The 26104-nt window shown below is 62.6% G+C and overlaps 1 protein-coding gene across 1 annotated transcript; it reads left to right on the forward strand.

The window, feature by feature from the left end:
* The first annotated feature begins 899 nt into the window (after positions 1–899).
* LOC117642780 (protein big brother-like) lies at positions 900–25076 on the forward strand. Its single transcript, XM_034381316.1, has 5 exons — positions 900–1355; positions 4218–4304; positions 4378–4488; positions 23455–23571; positions 23648–25076. The coding sequence occupies exons 1-5, from the start codon at positions 1161–1163 to the stop codon at positions 23879–23881; spliced, it is 744 nt and encodes a 247-aa protein (XP_034237207.1). The 5' UTR covers positions 900–1160; the 3' UTR covers positions 23882–25076.
* The last annotated feature ends 1028 nt before the right edge of the window (positions 25077–26104 follow it).

Here is a 26104-nt window from a genome sequence, read left to right on the forward strand (position 1 = left end):
CCTAACCTGACCAGATTGGGTTCAGGACAGGCCTCACGGCGGCGAGCACGGCGAGGCGGTGCTGACGGGGCCACGGGGTCGCGCACGCCGCCGCCCTCTCCCGCCCCCGCCACCCCACTGCCCCCCAAAGCAACAAGTTCCAGCGACACCGGCGCCGAAGACGGCCCCCTCGGCCCACCCCCGCGGCGCCCAGGGCGCCCAGCCCCGACGCGCGCCGACCAAGACAACCAGCGGGGAATCCATTCATTTTTGCCATTCATCGATGATCGGGCCGAGGAGGCGCGTCGTGCTGTGTTCAGCGACTTTCCGCACTGCGCGCTGCGCTGTTTCGCTCCGCGCGCTCCACATCCACAAGCCACCTCCAATCACAAAACGAGGAAAGGGGAATGTAGGTCCGCGCCCCGGGAAACGAACGCGCCATTTCCGGGCGAGCTGCAAAGCGGAAACGGCGTCCGTAGGCCCGTCCGCCCCAACGGCCCCAACGCTGCAATGTGGGCCGGTACGGGGAGCGCGACGAGGTGGCCGGGACCAGGAGGCGGCAAGGAGGTGTCCAGGACAAGGAGGCGGGTAGCCACGATCACGGGGCGGTAGGGCAGCGCGGAGGCCCGCAGAGGTGGCTCAGTGAGGCAGAGAGGGGCCTCGCGCAACACCACGAAACACCGTGAGCACGCCGCCGACGCCGCCGCGGCCGCGGAGAGGACGAGAGGCTGCAAGGGCTGCGAGCGGGACGGCGGGACTGCGAGCCAGGACCGTCAGGACCTGGAGGGGGTGAAGGCGGAGCCTGCCGCCAGGCCACGCCCCGCCCCCACCCCACCACTCTCCCCACCCGCGGTCGATGGGGGTCGGGGGTCCACGACGCCGAGGCCCGGCGCGGCGCGGCGCGCTGCACGCTGCCGCTGCTGCAGCAGCAGTCAGTCTCGCGGTGGAGGTCGTCAAGTGCGGTCGTGTGTCGTGCAGTCCTGTGTCTGGCTTTCGAGCGCGCGCGTAGCGACATCGTCGTGGCGTGGCGTCGCCCGGTGGTGGTGTTCCAGCCGGTGTGTGTGTGTGTGTATGTGTGTCCTGCAAGCGGAGTACAGTGCAGCGCCACCAAGTGCATGAAGGGCGCGGAGTGACGGACGGCTTTTTCTTCCGGCTTCGCAGTGGACCCCCTCGCCGCCACGATGCACATGGGCGACCCCTCGCTGGCCAGCATGCTGCCCTTCGACTCCATCGGCCAGATCGGCCAGATCGGCCAGATCGGCCTGTACGAACAGCCCAAGCCCCGCTTCATCTTCAAGATGCCCCGCGTCGTGCCCGACCAGAAGGGCAAGTTCGAGCAGGACGAGCTGTTCCGGAGGCTGGGCCGGGAGAGCGACGTGAGTACCCGCCGCCCTCTTGGCGCACGCGGCGCATGCAGTGCTCAGCACCGGTAGTTTTCCGCGTGGGTCCTGTCTGGGTCCTCGCCGGCGCGGCGTCGCGACGCGACTAGCACGTCTCGCTGGACACTACGCGGGCAGACCGGGCAGACGCCGCTGTACAGTAGCGCGGTGCGTCACGGGTAGCCTGTCCGACGGCCTGGCCGAGGGCCTGGCCGAGCCCACGGCGCGTCATGGGCCTGCACCCGACTGGCCGGGACTAGCCGGGACGTCATGGGGCTGACCCCATGTCACCAAAACACAGAGCCCCCGGCACAGCCGAGCCACCCCGCGCGCCGCGATGGCACAGCTACGCCGCTGCCGCTGCACTACTCGGCGCGTTTTGGGAGCGCTCTGGACTGTTCGGCCAAAGTCACGTTCGGAAGGGGGCCTCGCTTGCCTTTGTGGGCGCGACAATGGCTGGGCTGCCCTGGGCGTCCCTCAGCCCTTGAGTCTGCGGGGGGTGGGCCCCGCGCCGCCCCCTTCCCCTGCCGCCCCCCGCCGCCGGCCCCGCCGCCCCGCGCAGCCTTGGCGAGGAATGCCAGAGTCACCATTTCAAACACAATCGCCGTCATCTTCTTCTTCTCCTCCGTGTGAAAGTGCGCGGGGCCTCGCGGCTGGTTTAGGCCCCGGGCCCCTTGTTGCAGTGGACTAGTTTTGGGGATTCACGCCGCGGAGCCGTGATCGCGGTGGAAGGGGGCAGGTGAGGTGTCGCGATGTCTGGCCGGACGGCCCCGCCCCGCCCCGCCCCACCCCACCCCCAGCTGCTGGAAAGTTTGGCCGGCCGTGACTTTGACGGAGCGCCTTGGAGTGGGCAAGCCAAGCCAAGCCGGGCAAGCCAGGTCGGATTGTGAGCAGTGCAAGCATTGTCGTTTCCCGAAGTGCCGATCAGAATGGCGGGGAATGGAAGGGCTGCGCCAGGCTGCGCTTTCACCGCCTGCTTTCCATGTTTGCTCGAGATAAGACGATAACGCGAGTACCTGTGGATTACCTGTGGCTTTTAATCACCTTCAAAGGTGCGTCGTCTCGCTACAGCGCCCACCCCAGGCACCACAGGCCTATCTCGGACATGCATCCTGGATCGCCACACGCGGCCGCCTCGGATGTCGGCGTCGCTGTGACGTCGCGGCGCCCTGCGTTCAGGTCCCTTCGCAGCCGCGGCCACAAAAATGCACCGCTCGACCGGGACTCGAACCCGCAACCCACGGCGGCTGTGGCGTCTTTTGATGCGTTTGATCGGGGTTGCCGATCATCCGTTAGATGGGCGGGCAAGCGGCGGTCGGGCCGCCGGTGTCTCGTTTTTGTCGCGTTTATCTGTGTTTGCGGAGCGAGCCCGACCGGCCCGGCCCCGTCCGTGGCACAGCCGTGGCCGTGGTGGGGCCCACCGTCCACTGCCTCAGTGCCGCTGGTCACGTATGCCAATGCCGCTTCGCCCGCTTCGCCGGCACACGCACCTACTGCCCCAAAACAAAAGAAAACGCTCCCAAATCCGTTGTGTTCACTTCTGTTAGTTTGCCGGAGTGTGTGCTGGAGGTCATGGGGGGTGACACAATGTTTTCGCAGTACAGCGCTCGTCGCCACATGTGGGCCTCGACAGCCCCGCAGCAATTCATCACCCGAGTTGCCCCCTTCTTTTTCGGTAACCCTTTTTTTCTTCCTTGGGAGGGGCGTGGCGCGGCCGTGGCGTGGCGCTGGCAGGGCTGGCGGCCGGCGTGCGCTCTTTCGCCATTACTCGATTTATTCGCGACGGAAGCCTTCGGAAGAAGCTGCAGCGGCCCACGAGGCCCCCGACAAAGTTGGGAAGCGAAAACGAGAACGACGGCATGACGTGTGCGGTGCGGCACACACGGAGCGGCGTGGGCACACTGTGAGCATGCGCGCGTAGTGCGGTACGCTGAATTCAGATAACGGCACCGGCCAAAAGATAGGTTGTCAGCGCATATTCGTTGTTGTAGCGGCAAATATTACCGTTCTAGCCAGCTGAGCAAATAAATCTAGAAAGTTCAATGAATGTCAAACAAAATTGCTCTGGCATGTTTTATTGGTTGCAAAAGATGAAAATTTAATTCCGGTTCAATTTTAACTTCTAAAATGAGTCAAAATTTCGATGGCACGGGACAGGGTGTTCGCGCCAAGGCTGAAGCCGTACGTGTATGCCCTACAGAGCGGGCGGGCTTCTGCTGCAGGTGCATCGTGTCGCCACGGGGGGCGGCTCTTCATTTGGTGGGGCGGTGGGGCCTCACGAGGGGGCCTGATTCACCACCGCGTGTCGAATGGGGCCTCCGAGCGCCTGGCTGTCAACGGGACCTCCAAATGAGGACCTCAAAGCGGGGCCGTGCCGAGCCGTGCCGAGCCGAGCCGAGCCCGGTCCTGCCGCGGCGGAAGGGGCTGCTTGTCACGTGTCCCCGGCTCCGCCCCTCCCCGCCCCCGTGATGAGTCTGATGTGTTTGCCGAGTTGATTACCTGTGTTTTGCCTTAATCGAGTTGGGCCGGCGTCACGAGCGCGCTGCCGGGATGCCTTCCATCCCACGACTCGGTCCAGGCTTAGGCCCCTCCGGCTCCAGGCTCCAGACTCCGGGCTCCAGGCCAGGCCGGCTCCTAACCTCAAACCGCTAGGCGTCGCCGCCAGTGCGCGCTCGCTAGCGTCTAATGGCGTAAAGCGGGGATGCCGACCAAGTGTGTTCCCTTTAGTGCTTCGTGGAACAGCAGTCGCGCGAAATGAGAGCTCGCTTCCTCGGCCGCGTTATGTGCCACGTGCATGCATTTGCAGTATTAGAGACTGTCTTATTCGAATACTGAGCTGGTTGTTTTGTTTGTTGGCAGGTACGTTACACCGGTTACAGAGACAGGCCCACAGAAGAACGGCAAGTCAGATTTCAAACCGGCTGCAGGGAAGGCCACACAGAGGTGGTCAGTATTTTTCTCTTCACCGAGTCTCATTGCATGTGTTAGATTCCCCGTTAACTGGATTGGCTGTGCGCAGGCGTTCGTCGCGACGGGGACCAACATCCAGCTCGTCTTCCACACCGGCACCAACGGCTACACGCACGGCGAGCACGGCCGCGAGTGCGACTTTGAGAAGGAGCACGGCAAGGTGAGTTTGTTGCCGACAGTGTAGTGCGTGCGTGGAGCTCCTCGACGGGATTACACACGGGGCAAGTCAGTCGCGGCGCAGCATTCGCGGCAAAGCGAATATTTATGAGCTCAGGGGAGGGATGATGGACCGGCCTATCGCGCCGATGTCATAATGCAAACAGACGGAGAGACGGACGGACGCGGCGGGGCGACGCGGCGGGGCGACGCGGCGGGGCGTGGGGGGTCGGGCTCTCATTTGCATCCAAGCATGGCCACTGGTCTTGGCCGCGCCGCGTCCGGGCGGCGTCCAGGCGGCGGGAAGCCAAGCCCGTTTAGCCCGACTCGCACGCGGCCCCGCGGCGCGGTGCTTCTCGCGGCTCCGCGCGCCGCCATCGGCTGCCATTGGCTGCCTCGCCAGCGGGCTCCCCCTCCCAGTGGCGGAGTCATGGCTGTTCTAAATGCGAACGGACGCGGCGGCGAGCGAACGGGCATCACGGGAAAAGCTTTCTCGCAGTTTCGACGAGGACCGGTTTAGCCAGGGGTCGTCGTAGCGCTGGCCGCTGGCTCCGGCTAGGGAAGCTGAAAACCGACGACAGCACCCGCCTCAAGACGACGCTACCGTCTGATATTGTTATCTGTGAACGCCCTTCCCGTTCTCTTGTCGGTGCCACTGCGCTTAGACCGGTGCTTATGAGACACTGCAAAGGCTCGGACGGCGCGAAACCGAGCGGCACACAGCAGGTGTTGTTTGGGGGCGGGCCGGTGGGCAGGAGGGCGGGGGTGACGCAGGCCCGCGGCGCGGGGTGACGGCGGTGTTCCGCTGCGTTCCGTTTGGCCAGGCAGCCGTTGCCCCTTTTAAAGTGCCTCGGACAAAGCGAGCGCCATCATCCGCACGCAATCCACGTCCGACTCGAGTCCTGTCTCTCTCGCACTCACGGGGCGTCCCGTGTAGGTGCGGGAGAGACGTAGCGACTCTCGGAACCAGTCGGCCGGACGGAGAGGTGGGTGCCCGCTCGGTGCCCCCCAGTGCCCCTGCTCCCATTATTCGCAGTTTTAAAGGGGAGCATTGCGCATTGTGCGGCCGACCGGGCCAAACAACGACGCGGCAGTGTCGTTAACGCGATCACAGCCCGTGCCACACTCTGGCCGCGCCACGCCGCGGCACCAGCAGCAGCCGGCCGTCAAATTGGGCCGCCACGGTCCAGTGGGCCAATTAATCCACCTAACTGAGGTCCACAGTAATTGGGCTGCCTGCCTTTGGGTGCCTTTGGCTGCCTGCTGGTGGGTGGCGGAACGGCGTAGCATCGCCGAGATGAGAAAAGTGACCTGGAACGCTGACCGACACAAAGCTATGTCGGAGTAACATTTTCAAAAGGTCTCGCAGAGAGAACTGAGCATGCATTGCTTACTGGGCAAATTGCGATTTCCCCAGGGTCAGTTAGGGTAATTATGGGACACGGGGTAAAAACGGTACTGCTGATTCTTGGTCAAGATTTGAAATTTTGGAACTCATGCCATACCAAATGTTATTTTCACAATAAAAACATCACATTTCGCATTGCACGAGTTCAAAAATGCAAACCCTTCACCAAGAATCAGCTGTGCCATTTTTACCCCGTGTCCCATAATTACCCCAACTGACCCTCCTACAGAGCGAAAAATAACTGTGTCCACCTGAACAGATTTTGCCGCCAACTGTGCGGCGTCGCGGCCCGAAAGCACTCGATCGCCGCTGCGCTGAGCTGCAGTGATGCACTCGACTTTTGCATGCGCGCACTCCACTCGCCCTGCACTCCGGCCACTCAGGCTCCGTCCAGGTGTTTTGTTGAAGCAATACTCCGGGCTCGAGTGTCGCAGTGTCACTGTGAATGCCGGCTCCAGGCTGCGCCGTGCTGCGCGTCCCATTGTGTCATTGCGATCTGGTATCGGGCCGCCAGTGCCGTGCCGTGCCGCGCCGCGCCCGGGGCGTCCGAAGCGATAATCCGGAGAATCCAGAGCGGATCAAAGGGCGGCGGCGCCTTTGACGGCCGAGTGTCTCCGACAGTCTCCGAGGCGCATTCCGACTGGAGCAGTGTAGCGTTGTGGCGGCGAGGACGGCCGGGGCCTTGCCCAGGGCCATCAGGACGAGCAGCGGCACGAGACGCCGCGACGCCGCCAAGGGCCCAAAGGCCCAAAGGGCTCCCCGCCGCCCTTCCACCGCGGCGAGGTGCTGGCGACGATTACTGACAGAAATATCGGCAATCCGACACGCCACTGAGTCCCGACGGCTGGGCGACAGGCGGCGGCGGCGGTGGCTTCCTCGGCGGGCTGTACCGACCCTACCGACCGCCAGGCAAGCCAGGCAGGGCGTCGCGACGCCGCCGGGCGCCGACGCTTTCTAACCGGAGTGTACCGGGCGATCAATAGGACCGCACCCAGCCCACCAACCAGCGACCGCCATACCGACCCTCGCGCCGCGCCCTGCCGCGCCGCACCGCCACCGCGGTAGGGCAGCCACACCGACGCCATTTTGTTTCCCGTCGTCGGCGGCGTCCCCCGCGCCTCCCCCCGACTCCACCCCTTTGGTTGACCCACCCCCCGCCGCGCCGCCACCCCGCGCCGCCACTCCGCGCCGCCACCCCCAGCGGCAGCAGCGCCGTGGAATCCGCGCTATTGCACGCGCGGTGCCGCGGTGCAGCGAGCATGGCCCGTGGGCTCCGTGCGGCCCACTGCCATTGCCGGCAGCGAGTACAGCCCACCCTGAAAACAACGGCGGAAAAAGACAAAAAACGTAACGTTTTCCACAGAGGCATCGCTGCCGCCGCTGCCGCCGCGAAGGGGTATTCAGTTACAGCCGTCCGTATCAGCGTCCCCATCTCTGGGCCGTGATTGGATCAAGCCCGCGGTGGAGGGGGTAATGACAAAGTGTGTGCTCGCGTCCTCGCCGAACGCGCTGCAGTAACGGGCGCGAGGGGCGCGATGCGAGCGATAACGCGCAGGAAGCAGCAGAGTCGTTTTCGTCGTTCTTTCTCGCACTCATGGCGCGTCCCGTAGAGGTGCGAGAGACGGTAGGGAGTAGCGCGCACAGTGGGCCAGAAGAGCGGTGGAGGCGGCCAAAACTCCAGACGCGTTTTGAGCTCCAGCGTCGCTAAATGGGACTCGAATCGAACGTGTGACCCCACCAATGGATTGCTCTCCGAATGAGGAATCCATTGATGGGGTCACACGTTCGGTTCGAGTCCTGTTGAGCGACTTTGCAGCTCAATGGCCGCCTGCACCGGTCTTCTGGCCCACTGTGGGGCGCCAACTTGGCTGCGGTGCTCGATGGATGAAGCACTTCAAACTTTGGGATCGAGTTCGCCGCGGCCAGGGCGGGCACGGGCGGGCCAGGGCCACTGGGCCAGGTGGTGGCGGTGTTTGGCCGACAAGCGCCCGTCTCGCAAAGTTTGGACAGCGCGGACAGCGCCAAAATGTCTGCAGTGTGCTGGCCGCCGTGGGCCGCGGCCTTGCGCTTGCGCGGCGGACAGTTACGACGCGCACAGCGTGGCACAGCCTTGCCTCGGCGTGGCGGCCGCCGATTCAAGCTGAATAAGGCAGCACTATGTCCTTGCGCGTTGCGCGTCGTGTATTTTTGTCCCTCCGCCTTGCGATAAAGTCGAAACGTTTCGCTCCTCCCGGCGGCGGCGGTGGGCCTGGCGGGCTGGCGGCCGGGCGGCCGGGCGGGGCGCAGCAGTAAAACTTGAACATTCTGACACATTGTAATGCGCGCCGTCGGCGTGCCGTCAGCGCGCCGCGTCAGCCAGGTGTCACTTTATGTCCGTTTCCAAAAGTCTGGGCGGCAATTACGGCCCTCATCGGCCGGGGCGCTGCAGACTGAGGGTCGTCTCTGTCTCCCTCGCACCCACACGGAGCGGCGCGTGAGTGCGAGAGCGACGGAGCGACGAAAACGACTCAGTCTGCTCTGCCCCTTCTTTGTCTCGGACACCGACCGCGCCGAGTGGAGGTCCGACGGCCGACGGCCAGGTGAGCTGCCTGCCCTTTACTGCCGAATAAAATGTAACGAGGGCGTTAACGTGTCCGAATGGCGAGTTATGATTTTTATAGGGCATCGCCGGCAGGCCGTTCAAAGGCGGCCGCGCGCCGCCCTGCGCTGCCCGTCCGTGCCCGGCCTGATCACATTAGGCATAAGGCGCGACCTATGGCCGCCACGGCCGCCGGAGTGGAGCGTCCGAGGCGTTTTCCAATGTGGGAAACGAATGTCCCGATTTACATGCGTTAACAAGACTGCAATCTGATTCCGAGTCGTTCTGCTTCCTCGCTCGCACCTGTTCGGGACATGAGTGCGACGGAGGCAGAGCGATGAAAACCACTCTCGGAATCAGTCGGGCAGCTTATGGCCCTCAACGACGCGGATGGAGTGTTGATCGGCGAGGTGACGCTCCGTTCGCTGCACCGGCCCGGCCGGCCGAGGGCCCGGCTGCCCGCCTGGGCGATCACGACGTCTCAATCAAGGCGTTTGTTTATCATCCCGTGTCGGATTATATTGTGAGAAGCATTCATATGTTTGGATTATCGGGGCGACTACCGAGCCGGCGAGCCACCCCTGCTGCTGCTGCCCTGGGGCGGCGGCCCGGCGTCGCTGCGCGTCGCTGTGCGTCGCTGCCACCCCCACGACGCGCACCCCGCCGCCCGCGCCGCCCCTCAGCTTGGCCGCCGCGCCGCCGGAGAGCCGCCCCGGCCGGGTTCCGGACCCCCGGGGCGCGGGCCGCGCCGGCCGCGCGGGCGACGTCAACGGAAAATTCATTATAAGTGGCTCTCGAAAGCGCTCTGATCCCGTTCTGACCCTCGCCCTCGCTCGCCCCGGGCCTCGTCCTCCGGGCGGCCGTCACTGCCTTCCCCGTCGACGTTCACATCCTCTTATCGCCCTGCAATATGTTGCCGGTCAAATGCCGGCAGCCCCGTCCGTCCACCGCCTCGCCTTTCATGACGCTTTTAACTTTTCTTCTATATTTTTCTCGGCGAAAAATACGACGATTAGAAACCCCAGCGGGCGTTGAGTGGCAAGTTCCATTTCTGCCAGCACCGATACGCGCCTCATGTTGGGCCGGCGCTGCGTGTGTGGCGGCTGCAGATGTGCCCGCTCCCGTTTTTTTTTTGCGTATCGCCGATGTCGTCACGCGGCGTGTCGTGTCGTCACCGCGACGCGCGACGCGGGCCGTGTGACGCGACGGGCCGTGACAGCTGCAGTCGGCACGCCACGCCACGGTCTCGCATAAGTCACCCTGAGTGATTCCACCGGAAACGCCCTGCCCCCTTTTCGCGCACGCCGTGGCACGCTCTGGCACACTGTGGCACGATGGCACGGGCGGATGCTGCGGCGGCCCGATGCGTGCCCTGCGTGCCCGCCCTGCCATCTCCTCGCTGGTCTCCTCGTCCTTTTGCGCCGAGTTTTTCACCCACGCTCCGCTGCGCGCGCGCACGTGTTGCCGTTGAACGACGGTGACGCATTCTCAGTTTTTTCCAGGGACAGTTGTGTGCCGTCAGCGTTGTTCTCGGCCGTGTTGTGCGCGGATTCGGACTCGATCTCGTTGCAGTGGCGTGGCGTGTGTGTGGTCCGGCAGCGGATAATCCCGACGCAGGCCAACGTGAATAACTTGGAGTTTGTTTCGCAGGAAGCTGTGTTACGCATTGAGTCCCGCATTGTGCGAGCCGAGCCGAGCCGAACCGGGGCAAATAAGTTGGCTATCCTGGGCAGGGCCGGGCAGGGCGCGTCGCGTGGAGTGTCTGCCACTGGTGCCGCGGCGTGCCATGGCGGCGTGCCATCTGCCCCGCCACACGTCCTGCCCTTCAGAAGAGCATCGTAATGGGCTGGCAATTACCAGTGTACCAGGCAGCCAGGCAGGCGCGAGGTGCTGACACCCCGAGACACCGCGTAATAACGAGTAATTCGGCCGCCAGCGTCGCTCTGTCTCTTTCGCACCCCTGCGCGACGGCCGGTGAGTGCGAGAGAGACAGAGCGTCGAAGCGCGGTCCGGAATGGGCCTGCTGTACGTACTGTGGTACTGTACGGGCGAAAATCCGAGTGAATCGGAGCCGAGTCGAGCGACGCGGCCGCCGAGCCCAGCCGGGCCGCGGCACGGCGCCCTGGTGACGCGACGCCGCGGAGGGCTTCGCTTTTGTCCCGCCAAAATAATGACGGAAACAAGGAAAGAGAGAAACACAATGCGAAAAGAGGGATCATTAATAAAAATGGTGCAGCGCCGAAGACAAAGGCCTCGCGACACCCCGCGCGTCACCCGGGCGTCCTTCCGCGCGTGCGCGGTCCTGGTGCGCGCTGTGCGCCGACAAGCAGGCCGACAAGCAGGCCGCGCGCCACCTGGACTCCCACGTCGACGAGCTCGGCCACGCCGATGTCTGTCCGCCAGCGGGGAGCTCAGCTACGCCGATGTCTGCTCGTTGGCGGGGAGCGCGGCTACGCCGCTGCCCGGCCGTGCTGCTGCACAACGAGGCCGTCAACGAGGAGGAAGACGTCACAATAACAAACGAGGAAATCAAAACGCGTCGACGCCGCGGGGGGCGGCCGGGGCGGCGCGGCGGGTCGGGGGGTCAAAGGGCGCGGCTGCTTGCGCCGCTCGCGCGCGTGACCGGTTGAATGTGCCGCCAGCCGCACGGCACGGCCACGGCACGGCCACGGCACCGCCACGCCACCGCCACGGCACGGCCACGCCACCGCCACGGCACGGCCACGCCACCGCCACGGCACCGCCACGGCACGGCCACGGCACCGCCACGCCACCGCCACGGCACGGCCACGGCACCGCCACGCCGCCGCCACGCCACCGCCACGCCACCGCCACGCCACCGCCACGCCACCGCCACGCCACCGCCACGCCACCGCCACGGCCGGGTCCTAAGCCTCCTCCCCCTCGAGGGCGTGGCAGTGCACGCGCCGCGCCGCACCACGCCACGCCGCCCCCACGACCCGCATGCCCCCACTCTAACGAGCCCCACGGTAATTTGCTGCGTCTGTGTCAACCCGCTCGCCCCTTGGGCCAGCCAGCCCGCCTCGTCCCGAAGGCTCGTTTCGTCGCTCTGTCTCGCTCGCACTCTTCCGGGACGCCCCGCGAGAGCGACAAAGTCGCAGCGACGAAACGAACCTTCGAAATCAGGCGGCACGGCAGCCCGCCACGCCCGGCAGTGCACTTCCTCATTAGCCCCGTCCCCTTCCCCTTCCCCTTGGTCCCCTTCCCCGCGACGGACCTGCCGGCCGATGCAGAAGAGTCGTTTCGTCGTCCCGTCTCTGTCGCACTCGTGGAGCTCTCCGTAAGGGTGCGAGAGAGACGCAGCGACGCGGCTGCCGGGCGGGCGGTGCTGCCAGCTCTGGAATAATGCAATCGGGGAGGGACAGCCACCGGGACAGCCCTCGTCGGCGGAGCGGCGGAACGGTGGAGCGAAGGACACTGAAAGTGATTGGTAGCGTGTCTGTCTGTCTACATGTGTCTGTCGCAGAGGACGTAATTTCGCTTCGGCTTGTTCAACCTAACCTATAAACGGCTCGCTTGCTTTTTCCGCTTTTTCCACGCGAGGTTGACGTCCAGCCAGCCGGCGCGCGGCCTGGCCGCTGAGCGTCCGGGCGTAACCGCTCTGCCTATAGACGGCGTGGCGTGGCGGCCTCGGCCCGTGACTGTGACACTGTGACAGTGTGCCAGACACAAACGGGGCGGGAAAAAATGGTCCGCACGCGACGCTCAATTGAAAAGGGAGGGGTCTCTTTTTACGGCCGGGCCGCGCGGCGCGCCGTGGCCTTTCCCTCACAGGCGCGCCTTTTTAAAATTTTTATTTTGATTTGTTGTGGTGGGGCGTGCGCCGTCCGTCCGCGCCGCCGAGGCCGAGGCCGGCGCGCGCCGCCACCACGCACTCCAGTTGGGGCGACGTCGACGACATCCGAGCCGCGCGCTCATGGCGCTCATCCTCAGCCGCGTCGTGTTTCAGGACGGCCGCCTGGCTGCCTACCCGCCAGGGGCAAGGCCGTCGGGACGACGCCAAAGAGCCGCCGAGTTCGACCTATCGTCGCCGACTTCGACTCATCCTGACTCACCGTGGTCGAGTTCGACTTATCACGCCCACTTCGACTTATCGGGCCTCGCCAATAACGATTCCAGGCCCTGAAACTTGCGCATGTGTGTGTGCGAGCAAGTCGGTGTGTGCTCGTGTGGGTGGCTCGCTGCGCTTTGACCTCAGGTGTGGCGTAATGCCCTGGGTGGTCCCAGCTCATCAAGTCCGCCCCACTGCACAACAACACAAAAAAATACGGCCCCGCATCTTGTTGCTGCTGCTGTTGTTGTTGCTGTCCGTGTGTACGACGCTCAGCTTCCGTGCCTTATTATTGATCGAGGAGGACGAGGAGCAAGGCAGGAAGCAGGCAACACGGTGACACGGCAGTGACACGGCCGCCAGGTATATATCCAATTCTGCAAACAGGTCAAGAGGTGGCTCTGCTCTTTTGATTGCCCCAGCACACACACATGCACACACAGCGGGGCTCGGTGACACACACGCGCGTGACTGACACGTCAGTCGGTTCCGGTATCCCGCTTGTCATTTAGCTTTGCAGTGACGTGGCGGCAAATCGTCGCGCTGGTACACTGCGATATGCAAATGGCGTATCGAAACAAGGAGCCTTTTTCGCGCTCGCCGCGTCAGCAGCGACAGCGGAACGCGCGGGACTACCACGAGTTGGCGGAATTTTCGGGGAGGCTGGCCGACTTCCTTTTCAGCGCGGTCCAGTGACCCCTGGTCGCCCCGCCCCGCCCCGCCCCGCGGTCACAAAGGAGGCTCGTCTTTTCTTTTCTTTCCCGGCTGCTTTCCCTGGAAACGCACAAGGGCAGCACCGTAAAGGGAAAGTCTAGACAAGCACAACCCGTTAGTGGGTCGGACGGTGTCTGCCCCGGTTATTGTTTGTTGACACTGCGAAAGCTGTTTAGCCAAAATAAATTGTCTTGCAGCGCGGCAGGCTGTGTTATTGTTGTTGTTGTTGTTGGAGGAGGATGCTCTCGCCCCGGGCGATGCTGCTGCTGTCTGTTTGCAAAGGTGCACATCACCGCTCGCAGCACAGCACAGCGCAGGTAAAGGAGCGGGAAGGAGGAGAAGAAGGCCGTGGTTGCCGTGGTAGTCAAATACGCCCATCGCGCCGCACGCCCTGCGCCTCGCCGCCATCATGCCGTGCGGTTTTGCGGTGGAGCGTCGATGCAGCAGGAATGCATCCAGAGTCAGCCGTGGAATGGGCCTATTCGCGACTGTGTGAGTGTGCTTGTGTCTGTGAGTCCCGCCTCTGGTCAAGGATGTTGTTGTTGTTGTTGGTCCGCCGGACGGGGGAAGCGCCAAGTGTCGAGTGATCCGAGCTGTCACTGTGTGTCACTCCGTGTCACTCGGTGTCACACGAGGTTACGGTGACCCGTGTCACCCGATCCACGCCGGCGAGTGCATCTTCCAGGCCCCCAGGCTCGCCTCCAGGCCCGAGGGGAAGTGAAGGTCTGCGCCTGGAGTCCGGCCTGGAGTCCGTCCTGGAGTCCGTCCTGGAGTCCGTCCTGGAGTCCGTCCTGGAGTCCGGCCTGTAGTCCGTCCTGGAGTCCGGCCGCCCGGCCGCGTCACTGGAGTCGCCCTCAATCAGTGCGCTCTCCGTCCTGGATGCCGCGATCGTGTGGCGGCGGTCACTACCCACCCCTCACCTGTCCACTTCCGCGCCAAGGCCGCGCCCTGGCGACAGCACTATCAGTGCTGCGGGCGCGGCCACCGCGGAGGTGGTCTAGTGGACCACCTTGCCCCCGCCGAGGCCACCGAAGGGGGGGACGCGGGGCGCCGCGTGGTGTCCGGTGGCGGCCGGTGCGGTCTGCGGCAGGTGGCTGTCCACTCGCATCTCGTCATCGGGAAGCCCCTCGGCCGCCTCGGCCCGGGTAACGATGATCAGTGCAGCGACACGGCTTCCTTGACGGACAGCGCGGTCCAGGGCGCGACATAAGCATGGCGTCGCGCCTCGGTGCGGCAGTGTGGCGGCAGTGTGGCGGCAGTGTGCGTCCCTAGCGGCTAATGAAGCGGGGCCCCACTCGCTTGCACGCCAAGCTGGCCGTGCCGGTCGTGGCGGCCGCGCGGAGAGCGGCGCGTGCCGGCCGCCAGGACACCGACAGGTGGCAGGCGGGGCGGCCGGGAGGGCCAGATGGCTATCCGCCTAACTGGCAATTAATTGATTTGAAACACTTTCCTCGTTCGAGCGGCCCGGCGACGCCAGGCGCCATCGCGCAGGTGCAGCAGGGTTGCGTGCCGCGAGCACGGGTTCGAATACCAGCGGGGGAATTCATTTTTTCCCCGGCGCGCGGGAGTTGATCCCCTTCCATTATCTCCTCGTGCAGGCCCTCGTCGAGCTCGTCGAGGCCCTCGTCCTGCTCGAGGGCCTTGTGAGGGGCCGCGCCGCCGCCTCTGACAAATTGGCGTAATACGTCGTCTTGGGGCGTCTTCCGCCTTGCGGGGACGGAGTGACGGACGCCAGACAAAGTGCGCCTGACGCTGCATACATTAACCCCCTCACGCTGCCCCTCACGCTCCGCATCATCAAGGAGGCCGGGAGCGCGGCCGAGGCCCTGCTGGGCGGGGCGCGGCGCGCGGCACAGGTGGTGGCCGAGATCGTGGCGGGGCGGGGCGGGGTCGCGGCGCGGAACGGATGCGCCTAACCGGCCGTGCCGGCGACAAATGAAGGCGTCCCACGTTGTGCATTACACTGCATCGTTACACGCCGCCATGCAAATCGGACGGGGGAAGCAGCGCGAGCAGCGCGAGGCGGCGACATAAAAAAAAACCGTGTTCGCGGCGTCACGCGTTCAATCCACACCATCCGTCTTTATTTTGTAATTACCATGCATATCAGCGATCGTGTTTACTGACGTCTTCTCTTTCCTCGTTGTTGCAGGTGAGGCCATTTTCGAACGGAGCCTTGAGGAGAGAGGGGAGTTGTTGGTGAGGTCAGTACCGATCGGCTCCGTCGGCAGGCCGCCCTGCAGCACCCCGTCATCCAAGTCGTGGTGCGCTGTGCGCTTGATCCCCTGTCAAGAGAACGACCCCGTCTCTTGATATTGCATTCCTGCCCGCCTCCCCCACCCCCATTGTGGTGCACGTGCACCCCCTCCCCCTCCCCTCCCCGGCTGTCGGCCGGGCCGCGAACCCGACTCGTCATTACGTCGAAATATTTGGATTTATATTGCCGTCGGCAATTAAAGAGCCGCGCTCGATCCTCGACGCTCGAATCGCTCGAAGCGCTCCAAGCTCGAAGCGCGCACACATGCCACGCATTGATCCGAGGGATGCAGAGTTAATCGGCCAGCAATTACACAAAGGCCCGAGATTAGTTTGTGATTATGGGTGTGATTACAGAAGAGGGTCACGGCATGACGGCATTGACGGCGCGGGGGCGTTTTTAGGTTCGGGGGCGGTTTGGGCTTGCAAGCACTGCCGGGGGCGGCGCGGACGGCGGTCCGAGTCAAACGCCGGGTCAAACACCTGACTGGCGTCATCCGTCGCCCTGTCTCTCTCGCACCCGCACGGCACGCCCCATGCGACGACTCTCCTGTGAAGATATACGGCGAGCATTGTGCGATGATAGGGCGAGCCACGGCCGGCCCGCCCCGGCCAGTGCCGGCCCCCAGCAAGCAGCAACAATACAGTTCACAAACAAACAGAGCAATAAAGTCCTCGACGTCTTGCACGTCTTGTTTGGAACGGTTTCGTCTTTTACGGCGCAGCATGGCCGCCGCGCCGCGGCCCAGCCCACGGCCGACGCCGAGCCCATGGTCCTATGGCCCCATGGCCGCCGCGCCCGGCCCGGACGCGCTCTCGTAAATAGGGCAGGCCTCCATGTGCTCCACGCCGCTCTGCGCCGCTCTGCGCTCCCGACATGAGGTGCGGTACGGCGAAGCCCAGTCCATAAGACGCGCAGGGCCTTGCCGGGCTTCCCGTGGGTATCCATGGCCGTGCGGAGGCACCGAAGGAGTTCCGCCTTCTAGGCGCGCTGCGCTGGCTTCGCCGGCGGGGTGCTTTGTGCTGCCGCCAGTGCCGGTGCTGTCGGCGGCGTGTCCGATCCGGCCCGAGGCACTGCAAGGCAGGTTGCCACGGCAACGGGACAAAAGGCTGATGGCATAATTGGCCGTCTGATCGGCCGGCCCCGGCGGGGCGGTGGGCGGTCGGGTCCCGGGCCACCTACTCGACCGCCTTCATGGCGCTGAGCGCGCCGAGCGGGAGGCCCGGGAGGGACAGGTGGGCGGCCACCGGGCGGAGGCGGCGGAGGCCCTGCTGCTGTACCTGCGCTGCCGATGTCGGCCACCCTGACGGCCCGACCGCGCCGCTCACCCGGTGCCCACCCCCCGCGACGTGCGCGGCCAGTGGCGGTCACCCTGGTGGTCACCCAGGCGGTCACCCTGGACGGCCACTCCGGCGGCCTCGCGCTGGGGGGGCGTGCCTGGCCTCGTGAGGGTGGTACTCAGTGGCCGCGGTGTGACGCGACACCTCTCCGTCGACGGCCTGCCTCACTCCACGCGTTTTGGCGCGGACTGTACCCTTGACAATCGATACCTCCCGGATGTGTTTGATTGAGACCGCTGCCGCGACCTGAGTTAGCCCTTTCCTTCACTTCTGTGCACCACGTTAGACTTTCCGTTGCAAGTTGGGAAACATATTAATTGTAGCTTTCCGCAACTGCCAAGGAGTTAAGGTCACACACACACGCACACACACACACACGCTGCCTTCTAATCGCGCAACAGAAGCACACCAGCGCACAAAAGCGTCGTTCGACGCGAATGTCATTATTGTTGCTCCAAAGACGTCGCATTGTTGCATTGATGCTCAGTCAAGTGGCAGCGGCAACCCCTTTGCGGGGGGCGTGGTCGCGAGCGTCGCGAGGCAGGTAGCCCTTCCGCGTGTGTGTGCGTGTGTGCGTGTGCACTCGCGCGAACAACGTTTAATCAATATAAAACGAAAAAGGAACATCAAGGGGGTCACGATGAAACGTTCACGGTGTCGGCGATCCGCTTGCTCCATGCATCATCGGTACCTCGCGAGCGTCGTCCGAACGACCTCATCAAAATACAAAAATACCTCCCCTTTCTTTCGGAGATGGCCAGAGAATCGAATCACGACGGCCAGCCGCTCGCTCCGTCTCTCTGTCTCTTGCGGCACGCCCCATGAGTGCGAGAGAGACAGTCAGTGTGCAGCTGATAATGATGCGCGAGGCATGGCGACGACAGATTGTGTGCAAATGGACACACACTGAGTCATGTCACAGGTTGTCGTCCCACTGCAGCACTGCAGCATGCTCACCCCTTTTCCATCTTCCATCCCTTTCTACCCCCGCGACCCCATTCTCTCTCTTTTTTATTTCTTTTTGTCTCGTCCTGCTCGTGTCCGTTGGTTGTCGCGATTCTCCGCGTCGCCGTCGCCACCGCCCGACTGCGTGTGTGTGCGTGCGTGTGTGTGTGTGTGGCCCGCTCCCCTTTGAGTCTTTAGAGTTAATTGTCAAGCGGGCTGCACAGAGTCCTCCCCGCGCGGCGCGGCGCGGTGCAGTGCGAAGTGAGGCCCAGTGGGGGGCTAATATAACATTATTAAATTCATTCTGTTTGGCTTCTCGCCGGGCCGGGCCGGGCCCCGCGGGGGCAGACAGGCAGGCACTGCGACGCCGGGGAAGGACAGATTCGCCATCAGAGCGACTAATTGTTTTGCCACCGGATTGCCTCCCCGCGCGTCATCCGCGCGCGTTTCGCAGTGTGTGAAAAGTCGCGCCCAGAATCGCATGTTTTTATTGCATTCGGTCTGGTTTTATGTTTTATCGCCGTTCCGAGCGAAATCGGCGTTATTTTGCGCGGCCGCGTTGCCGCCATCCGGGCGTTGTTCCGGAGCGTGTCGTAATGACCGTACCGTCCCGGTCGGTCCCGAGGAAAAGAGGCAACGGCACCCAACCCTTCCGAAAGCCCGGAGGATCCGATAACCCTCACGTTCGCTCCGGTCGCTTTTATTACGCGGCCGCTCCGATTTTTCCCCTTCTCGCTCTGTCTCTCGCGGAGGATCCGGCCGCATGCGCCGCAGCGCCTGTCTCGCTCGCGCACGTCGCGCCGCCGAAATGGCGAGAGAAATCATTGTAACAAACGGAAGATTGGAAGCGGGAGGGGCGACGCTCGGGCACACCTCGTTACCGAAGCGAAAGAGTTACCGCGAGAGAGACGGAGTTGGCTGTCCCTCTCTGGCGCTAAATGGGCGAGCCATCTGGACGCGCGGTGAATCCAGGGAGTGGCGGTGGCTCGCCGTCGACGTCCGGTGGTGTCCTCGGTGATGTCCTCGGCGATGTCCTCGATGGTGTGCTCGGTGATGTGCTCGGCGAGGTCCTCGACGAGGTGCTCGCGTGCCGCGCGGGTAGTACTTCGCGCCGCTGCGGGGCGCCCCGCCTCTCCGCCTCGCCGCGGCGCGGGCAGCTGTTGCGAGGCGCGTACACCCTAAAGGGTTGGCGGGAGGGTGTCGGGGCCCCCCGCCGCGCCGCGCCTCGCCCCGCGGGGCGGTTTGTTGTGCGTCCGCGACGTCGGCGTCCTGGGGGTCCTGGAGGCCGCCCTGGAGGTCACCCGATGGGGGCGCGCGGCGTGCGCGGCCGCCACCTGGGTGGCTGTCAACCCCGTCGGGATGCACCTAATTTCCACAAGTCGCGGAGTAAAACGCTTGGCGTCCGTCTGTCTGACTGCCTGTCCGTCTGTCTGCCTGCAAGTCGCTCAATGGCATATTGCATAGGACCATTTCGCCCCGCACCTCCCCGTTATGCCCCGCCGAGACGCGAACGACGCGGAGGGAAACCGCAACACATTTCCGCTGTGCGAGAGCACTGCGAGCGCGCTGTCGCTCGAGCGCTGCCTGCCCGGACCCCCGGGGCCCCGCGCCGAGCAGCCGAGCCCCCTGTATGTTCGCGCGTAACGAGGCCCCGGAGTGCTTGCTGCTGCACGGCCTGCACGGCCTGCGCGGCCTGCACGGGGGCGCGCCGGCCGAGCGGGGCCTAACCGCAGCTACTAACAAATTACATGCTTGGCGTCGACATCCTGTTTTGTCGATATCGTGGACCTCGCCGCGCCCGCCGTGCCCCGCGCCTCGGCGTATGAACACCTTTTTAGGAGCCATCGCGCCGGCGGCCCCGCCAGCCCCGCCAGCCCCGCCCCCGAGCCATTCAGTAAAGCAGGCTGCCGCGGCTCGGCGGCCCGCGCGCACGGACGGCCGCTGTCCCGAAATGGAAATCTAGTTTGGCCGTGATGAGGCTGAGCTTGGCCTGCATCCCGCAGGCTGACGCCAACTGCCCACGCCGGGCTCCCTCCTTGTATCACATTTTCAAAATCCAAACCCGTAAAAAATAGGATTTTTGTTGTTTTCTTTTTCTGAAAATTTGGCGACGTCCGGTCGGTCATTCAAGTAAACTGAGGGAGTCTCAGTGTACGTCGACGGCGTTGGCGCTGCCGCTGCGAACGCACAGTGGGTTTTGATATAAAACAAGGGGGAATTGAGGGGGGCGTAATGGGTACGAGAAGATTACAGGTGGGTTTTGAAGCAATCATTGGCGAGCCGCTACCTGCGAGATGGAATCACGTCGGGGCGAGGCGCAGCCAGGCAGCCAGCGAGCCCGGTGTACAGTACACTGTGAGAACAGAACCACTTACCGCGTCGTCGCCGTCCTTTTGGGCCGCCGTGCGTTACGGCGCTGCGCATCCTGCGAATAGGCGTCCGCTCCTCCTTTTGCGTCGTTATTCACAGTCGTCGTCGCCATCCGGGCCATCCGGGCACCCGCACCGAGGGCCCACCGCAGAGATTCCCCTGGCCGCCTCCTCCGGCTCCAGGTGACTCTGCAAGTCCAACTGGAAGGGCGCGCGAGGAGGCTGGCCGTCGAGGCCGCCACCGCGGTGTCGTCGTCGTGGTCGCGAAAGCGCGGCAAATCCGAGCGAAAATTAATAGCGTAGCTGCGTGATGCCTTTCTGCGGCTTGGCCGCGCCTCGCCCGCATCTCGCCGCCACCACCGCCGCCTCGGCCGACTCCGACTCCCTGACCGCACCGTACCGCACGGGTACCTTCGGGAACCTTCGGGTACCTTCACCCCCGCGGCGAATGGCTTTGTGGTTTTATCCCTGGAGTACTCCTCGGCGCGGCGGGCGCGGCCCTTCCAGCTCGATTTGGAGCGCGGAATTCAAGGAGCCTGGCGCTCTCCGTTTCGCTTGACACGTATTTGCGAGTGTACTCACCCCCCACCCCGTTCCACCGGCCAGCGGCTGCACCGGACTTGTGTCGAAAACGGTGTAGGACTCGGTTTCCAATTTCCGAGCGCACGCTGTAAGGCACCAATTGGAAGTCATTTCACAGGTGGATGTATAAAGGGCTTTGCCTCTCTCGGCCAGTCTGTCTGTCTGTCAGCCTGCCCGTCTGCCAGTGCCCGTCGATGGGAAACGTAATGTTTTCCCTTATTATGGCCGGGAGTGTTGTGTGAACTAGCTGCCTTGTTGAACGGGATGGAAAGCGTAAGCAGAAGCGGTAGCAGTGGTCATCTGCCGCATACGGTAAAGACCCTCTGATTGCATTCTAAATGGAGTTTCGGATTTAATTCCAGACTCGCAAGGGGGCGTGTGTGTGTGTGTGTGTGTGTGGGAGAGAGAGAGAGTGTGAGTGTGCGCGCGCAATGACCGTGCAAGGGAGACAGGCGAGGGAGGGATGGGGTGGGTATCGCGCTGCTGACCCGCCCCCTATTACATAACACACACACACATACACACACACACACGCACACTCACTCACTTTGGACAAAGCGGGCATGTCCACGCCCACCTCTGCGAATGGCCATGGGCTATTAATTAGAGCCGTTTAGCGTTTGCCCGAGTCACCGTGGCAGTCCGTGGCACGCCGTGGCAGGGGACGGGTGGCCGGCCGACCGACCGGACGGGTTGCAGCCCCGCGGCCCGACACGTTAAAAACAAATACAGTTACAAGTCACACATTTATCACCTCGGGTGCCTCGGACCCTGCCGGCCCGACACACTGTGACACAATGGCGACGCGGGGATTAGAAATGTATGACGCTTTGTTTTAGCGCGGAGTCGCGCCGTCGTCCGGCGGTTAGGGGCAGCGCGGCGCGGCTTACGGCGTCCTTTCTATCGTTTTTTTGTTTTTTCGCCCCTTCTTGCGACATCATCGCGGTGCCTTGCTTCGCCCGGCCGGGGATCTGTGCGTCTGCTGCACTTTGTGTCGGACGCCGCGCCGCCGTCAGCGTGTCAGCGTCCCCGGAAACCTGCCGCCGCCGGGCCGGCCGGGTTCGCGGAACTGTTGCCGTGTCGTCGTCGGGCACGTTCGGCGACTACTGACCCGCCACGCCCCGCCACGCCCCGGCCTGCATCTGTTATTTATGGCTGGTGCCAGATGCCAGTCTAGCCAGATGACCGGACCTGGGGGCCATGCCGTGGCCGTGCCGTGGCCGTGCCTGCCAGTGTGCCCGTCAGCCCGCCACTGCCCGGCGTGCAGCACAGACCGGAAGGGGGCTGCCTGCCCGCCTGCCTCCGGGGCGTCGCGGCACTTCCGCCAAACTGAGGGGGCGGGGCGAGGCGCAGCGCGCAGCACCACTTTTTGCTCTCGTGTTTTCGAAGAGGAGAACGCGATATGCCGGATCGCTAGCGGATTACTGTCATATCGTCAGGCAGACACCCCCCCCCTTATTTTCCCTCAACCCCCTGCGAAGAGGTCCTGCGAACCTATTCCGAGCAATAAAGACATACCGGGCCGGACCCCTGCCGCCCCGCCCTGGTTTGTGTCGCCAGCCGGCCGGCCCCACCCGCGCCCTGGTCGCCCCGGGGTGAAGTGCCTGTGTTGCCTACCTGCCTAGCGACAAAGGCCGACTTCTTATAATTTATAATCCCTCTGTGTACACAATCAACACCCCCCCCCCCTTTCCCTCCATCCGCTGGTGCTGATGCCTAGGATGCGCATCGCCTGGTTTCTGATTCATCGCCAAATATTTATTTGGGCACCTCTTTGCCCTTTTTGTCGTCCGTTGTATTTGTTTTTTTGTAGTCCTCGTTTGTCCGCGGACTCCATTACTCGGGCCGTGTGCTTGGCCGGCCATCTGGGGCCCCGCCGCCCCGCCGCCCTTGCTGCACCGTGACGCGCATTCCTCTCCGGAGAGTAATAAAGCAAATAGAACCACTTTGGCTCCGTTCCTTAGTTCCTTGCCCCCTCCGTCCTACACTCGGTCCGCGCAAGTCGGCGAGTCGTAAATTTCTGACCTTTTTCTGACCGATGTAAATGAGAAGCCTTATTGAAAGCGCACCGACGCGCTGCTCGCGCCGCCGCCGGAGGGGTGGCGACGGAGCGGAGCGGGGCGGGGAGGCGGGGATGCAACACGAATGAAATGATTTTATTTTTATGTCTTGTTTTGGCCCCCCGCCCCCTCCCTCCCTCCCTCTCCCTTTCCAGTTAGGTGCGTAGTGTCATCGCCGTCGTCGTCGACAATGCCGCGTCCACTTTTGTGTTGCCTTTTCGGAAAAATCACTTGCATCCCCCTCGCTAACTGAATAGGGTCTGCGGGAGGGGGGGCGGTGCTTGACAGGGGACCAAGCACGGCGTTTGTCCGGATAAACGGAATCCAGATCCCGGCCGCGCGGACCATCCCCTGTTTACACACACAATTATACGACTGACTTTTGTCGTGCCAGCCATTATCGCGCTAGTTGAACGGGGCCTGGCTGTCAGGCGACGGCAGCACAGGGCAGTGGCGTAGCGGCGAGTCCCGGCCGATATGCCGATCGCCGCTTTGCTTTGTAGGGGGCGGTGCTGTAATTACGCCAGGTTCGCTCGCTGCCAATTTGTAGGGGGCGGTGATCGGAGCCATGTGGCGCGTTCGAGGGCTCGCGTCGAAGCCAACCTGCCGTGTCGACCTTTCTAAGTTTGCCCTGTTGTGTTGCAGGTCCACCTGAGGTCGCACTTCATCATGAACGGCGTGTGCGTGCGGTGGCGGGGCTGGATCGACCTGGAGCGCCTGGAGGGCATCGGCTGCCTGGAGTTCGACGAGAAGGCCGCCGCGGTGAGTGTCGCACTTACAGTGGCGCCGCCAGTCAGCCGACGCAGTCAGGGACTCACCAACCCCGTGCTTGTTGCAGATCGAGGACGCCATGCTCCGCGACCAGATCGAGCGCTACAACCAGAGACTGCGGGACTTCGACGAGAAGCAGCGCGCCTACCGCCAGCAGCAGGAGCGGCTGGACACGGAGCTGGACGCGCGCCACGGCGGCCACGGCGGCCACGCGGCGCAGCGGCACGCCCTGGGACACGCGCCCCCCGGCAGTGTGCCCCCCGGGCCGCACCCCCACCTGCCCATGCAGTACCGCGCGTAGCACCCCTGGGGGGGCGCAGCACCGCCGGGACACCTGGGCCCGTCCCTGGAGGGGCAGCCCCCCTACATGTGAGCCCCACGCTACGCCCTGGCCAGGCCCTGGCTACCCCCTGGCCAAGCCATCTCGCACTGCCCGGGACGCGCCACTCCACTGCCAGTGACTCAGTGGCGACACGAAGGACCTTCGCCGTGTCGCGAGTGGCCATCCCGGAGGATCGATCCATCGATCCACCTCACTGTTGCTTAGTGAAGTTCTTCGAGGATAAAATAAGCATGCTGTGAATATTTATAAGCATATTGAGTTACCGTGTCAATTCATTATACTTTTATTGATGAGGTCAAAAAGTTGTACCTGGCCTAAATCGGTGTCACACGTACATCTCCCCAACCAAAACCAACCAAACCCCCCGTAGGAGACTCTGTCCATTTTATCATGCAACATTTCACTAGAGCCCTGTAGTTATGTGTGTGAGAGAATCAAAGCTTTAGATGTTTTCTTCGAGCGCGATTCAAATTTATAGAGAGAAATTGTACCAGTGCACGCCCTACATCTTGTTGTTATGTATTATTTGTGTGTACAATTATAACTGATCCCGTTACATGTTAAAATGTTCAGGGTTAATTCTTTTAGCTGCAAGCAGATATTTTTTCAGTGTAGTCCTCCGTGTTACATTGTACAGGCTGCTAGCGCAGATGCATACTTATCTTAAATAGTAACTATTTATACCCTTTTTGTACAAACTCGGTTGCAAACTTGTCGCTGCAATCTGCATAACCCGAACAAATTATGTGATGTGTACTCGAGTTTAGCGCACTTCAACTCAGGTTAAACTTTTCCCTCTTAGAAGTTTTTTTTTTTAAGTATAGAATTTTACTTATGTATGTTTGTTAAGTTTTTGTCGCTATCGAGGATGTTTTCCGTGTTCTTTTCTTTCTTGATGTCTGTTGTGTTAAAGTTGACGTGTTTCTGTTACATCGAATCGGGAACGCCGAACGCGCCCGTCTCATCGTACTACTTCCTCTCACATTTCATCAATTTATGACTCAACTAGCCGTCCATGAATTATGAAATGTGAATAGTAATTAATTATGTAAGTTGGTGCAGACGCTAAGGGGAGCGAGAAGCACGGTTTTGTTTGTTTTCTTTTCTATAGGTATTCCTGTAAAGTATTGCAAATATATTTATGTTCATTTTACACGATGGTTTTTGATTCCACGACCCCTTGCTTTCCGTCAGCCGTCCTTTCTCGCGGCCTCGCTGGGGAGGGGAGGGGGAGGGGAGGGCGGCCTCTGGCGGATGTCGTTAGCGAAGACGCACGGCCAATTAGTGAGGGTGAGGACGCTCGCCTTCCAATCACAAAATTGGTAAAAATTGGAAATTTTAAACACAGAAGCGCCGGGACTCAGCAGTGCAACCACACATGCATCCGCACCGTGGGTTTCGCTTCACGAAAAATGATTGAGTACGAAGTACGCACGCACATACTACTAGTGCGCGCTGTTGGTCCAAGCAGAGAAAACAGGACAACAAAAACAACAGCGACGTGAAAGGCTTTCGTTTCCGAATCATTTCCCCACGAGAAGCACAACAAGGCACCGCCTCATTTGAATGGACGCGCTCAAGGGCCCTTGGCACGCGCGTGTGCGGCACGGGGCGGCGCGGCACGGCACGGCGTTTGCAAGGACCGCGTCTGAATCATCACGTGTGCATTGCAAACATTTTTCCAACTACAACTCAAAACCCTGCAAAAAAAACAAAGATTGTTTCTAAAAATTTACATTACTTCATGATTTTACGACCGTAGGTAGTACACACCACCGTATGCAAAAGTATCTCATCTAAAAGAAACTTTCGAGGTGAAGGTGGGGTACAAAACGGGACAATAATTGGAGAAAAACTCGATTTTTCCCCCGAAACAACCGAGAAAAATGCGCGGTCCCAGTGTGTGCGGCAAATGCAGACACGCGCACCGAGGCACGCTCCTCGCGGACACTTCAAGCGCCCATCTGCATAGACAGAGACAGGAAAGACTGGCAGACGTCGCCGCGACAACGAGAGGAACGGAGAGAGAGAGGGAGGAAGGTCCGACCCCGCATTCCCAGCAGCGCTCAAATCCTTTCCCGCTCTCTCACGTTTGGGCGCGTGCCAGCCCCGTATGTTTTGCGCGCTGGACGAGGGAGGGGGAGGGAGAGGCATGCGCGCAGGGGCAACACAGAGATCAAG

Source organism: Thrips palmi, unplaced genomic scaffold (assembly GCF_012932325.1).
Source record: "Thrips palmi isolate BJ-2018 unplaced genomic scaffold, TpBJ-2018v1 HiC_scaffold_16, whole genome shotgun sequence".
Taxonomy (NCBI): domain Eukaryota; kingdom Metazoa; phylum Arthropoda; class Insecta; order Thysanoptera; family Thripidae; genus Thrips; species Thrips palmi.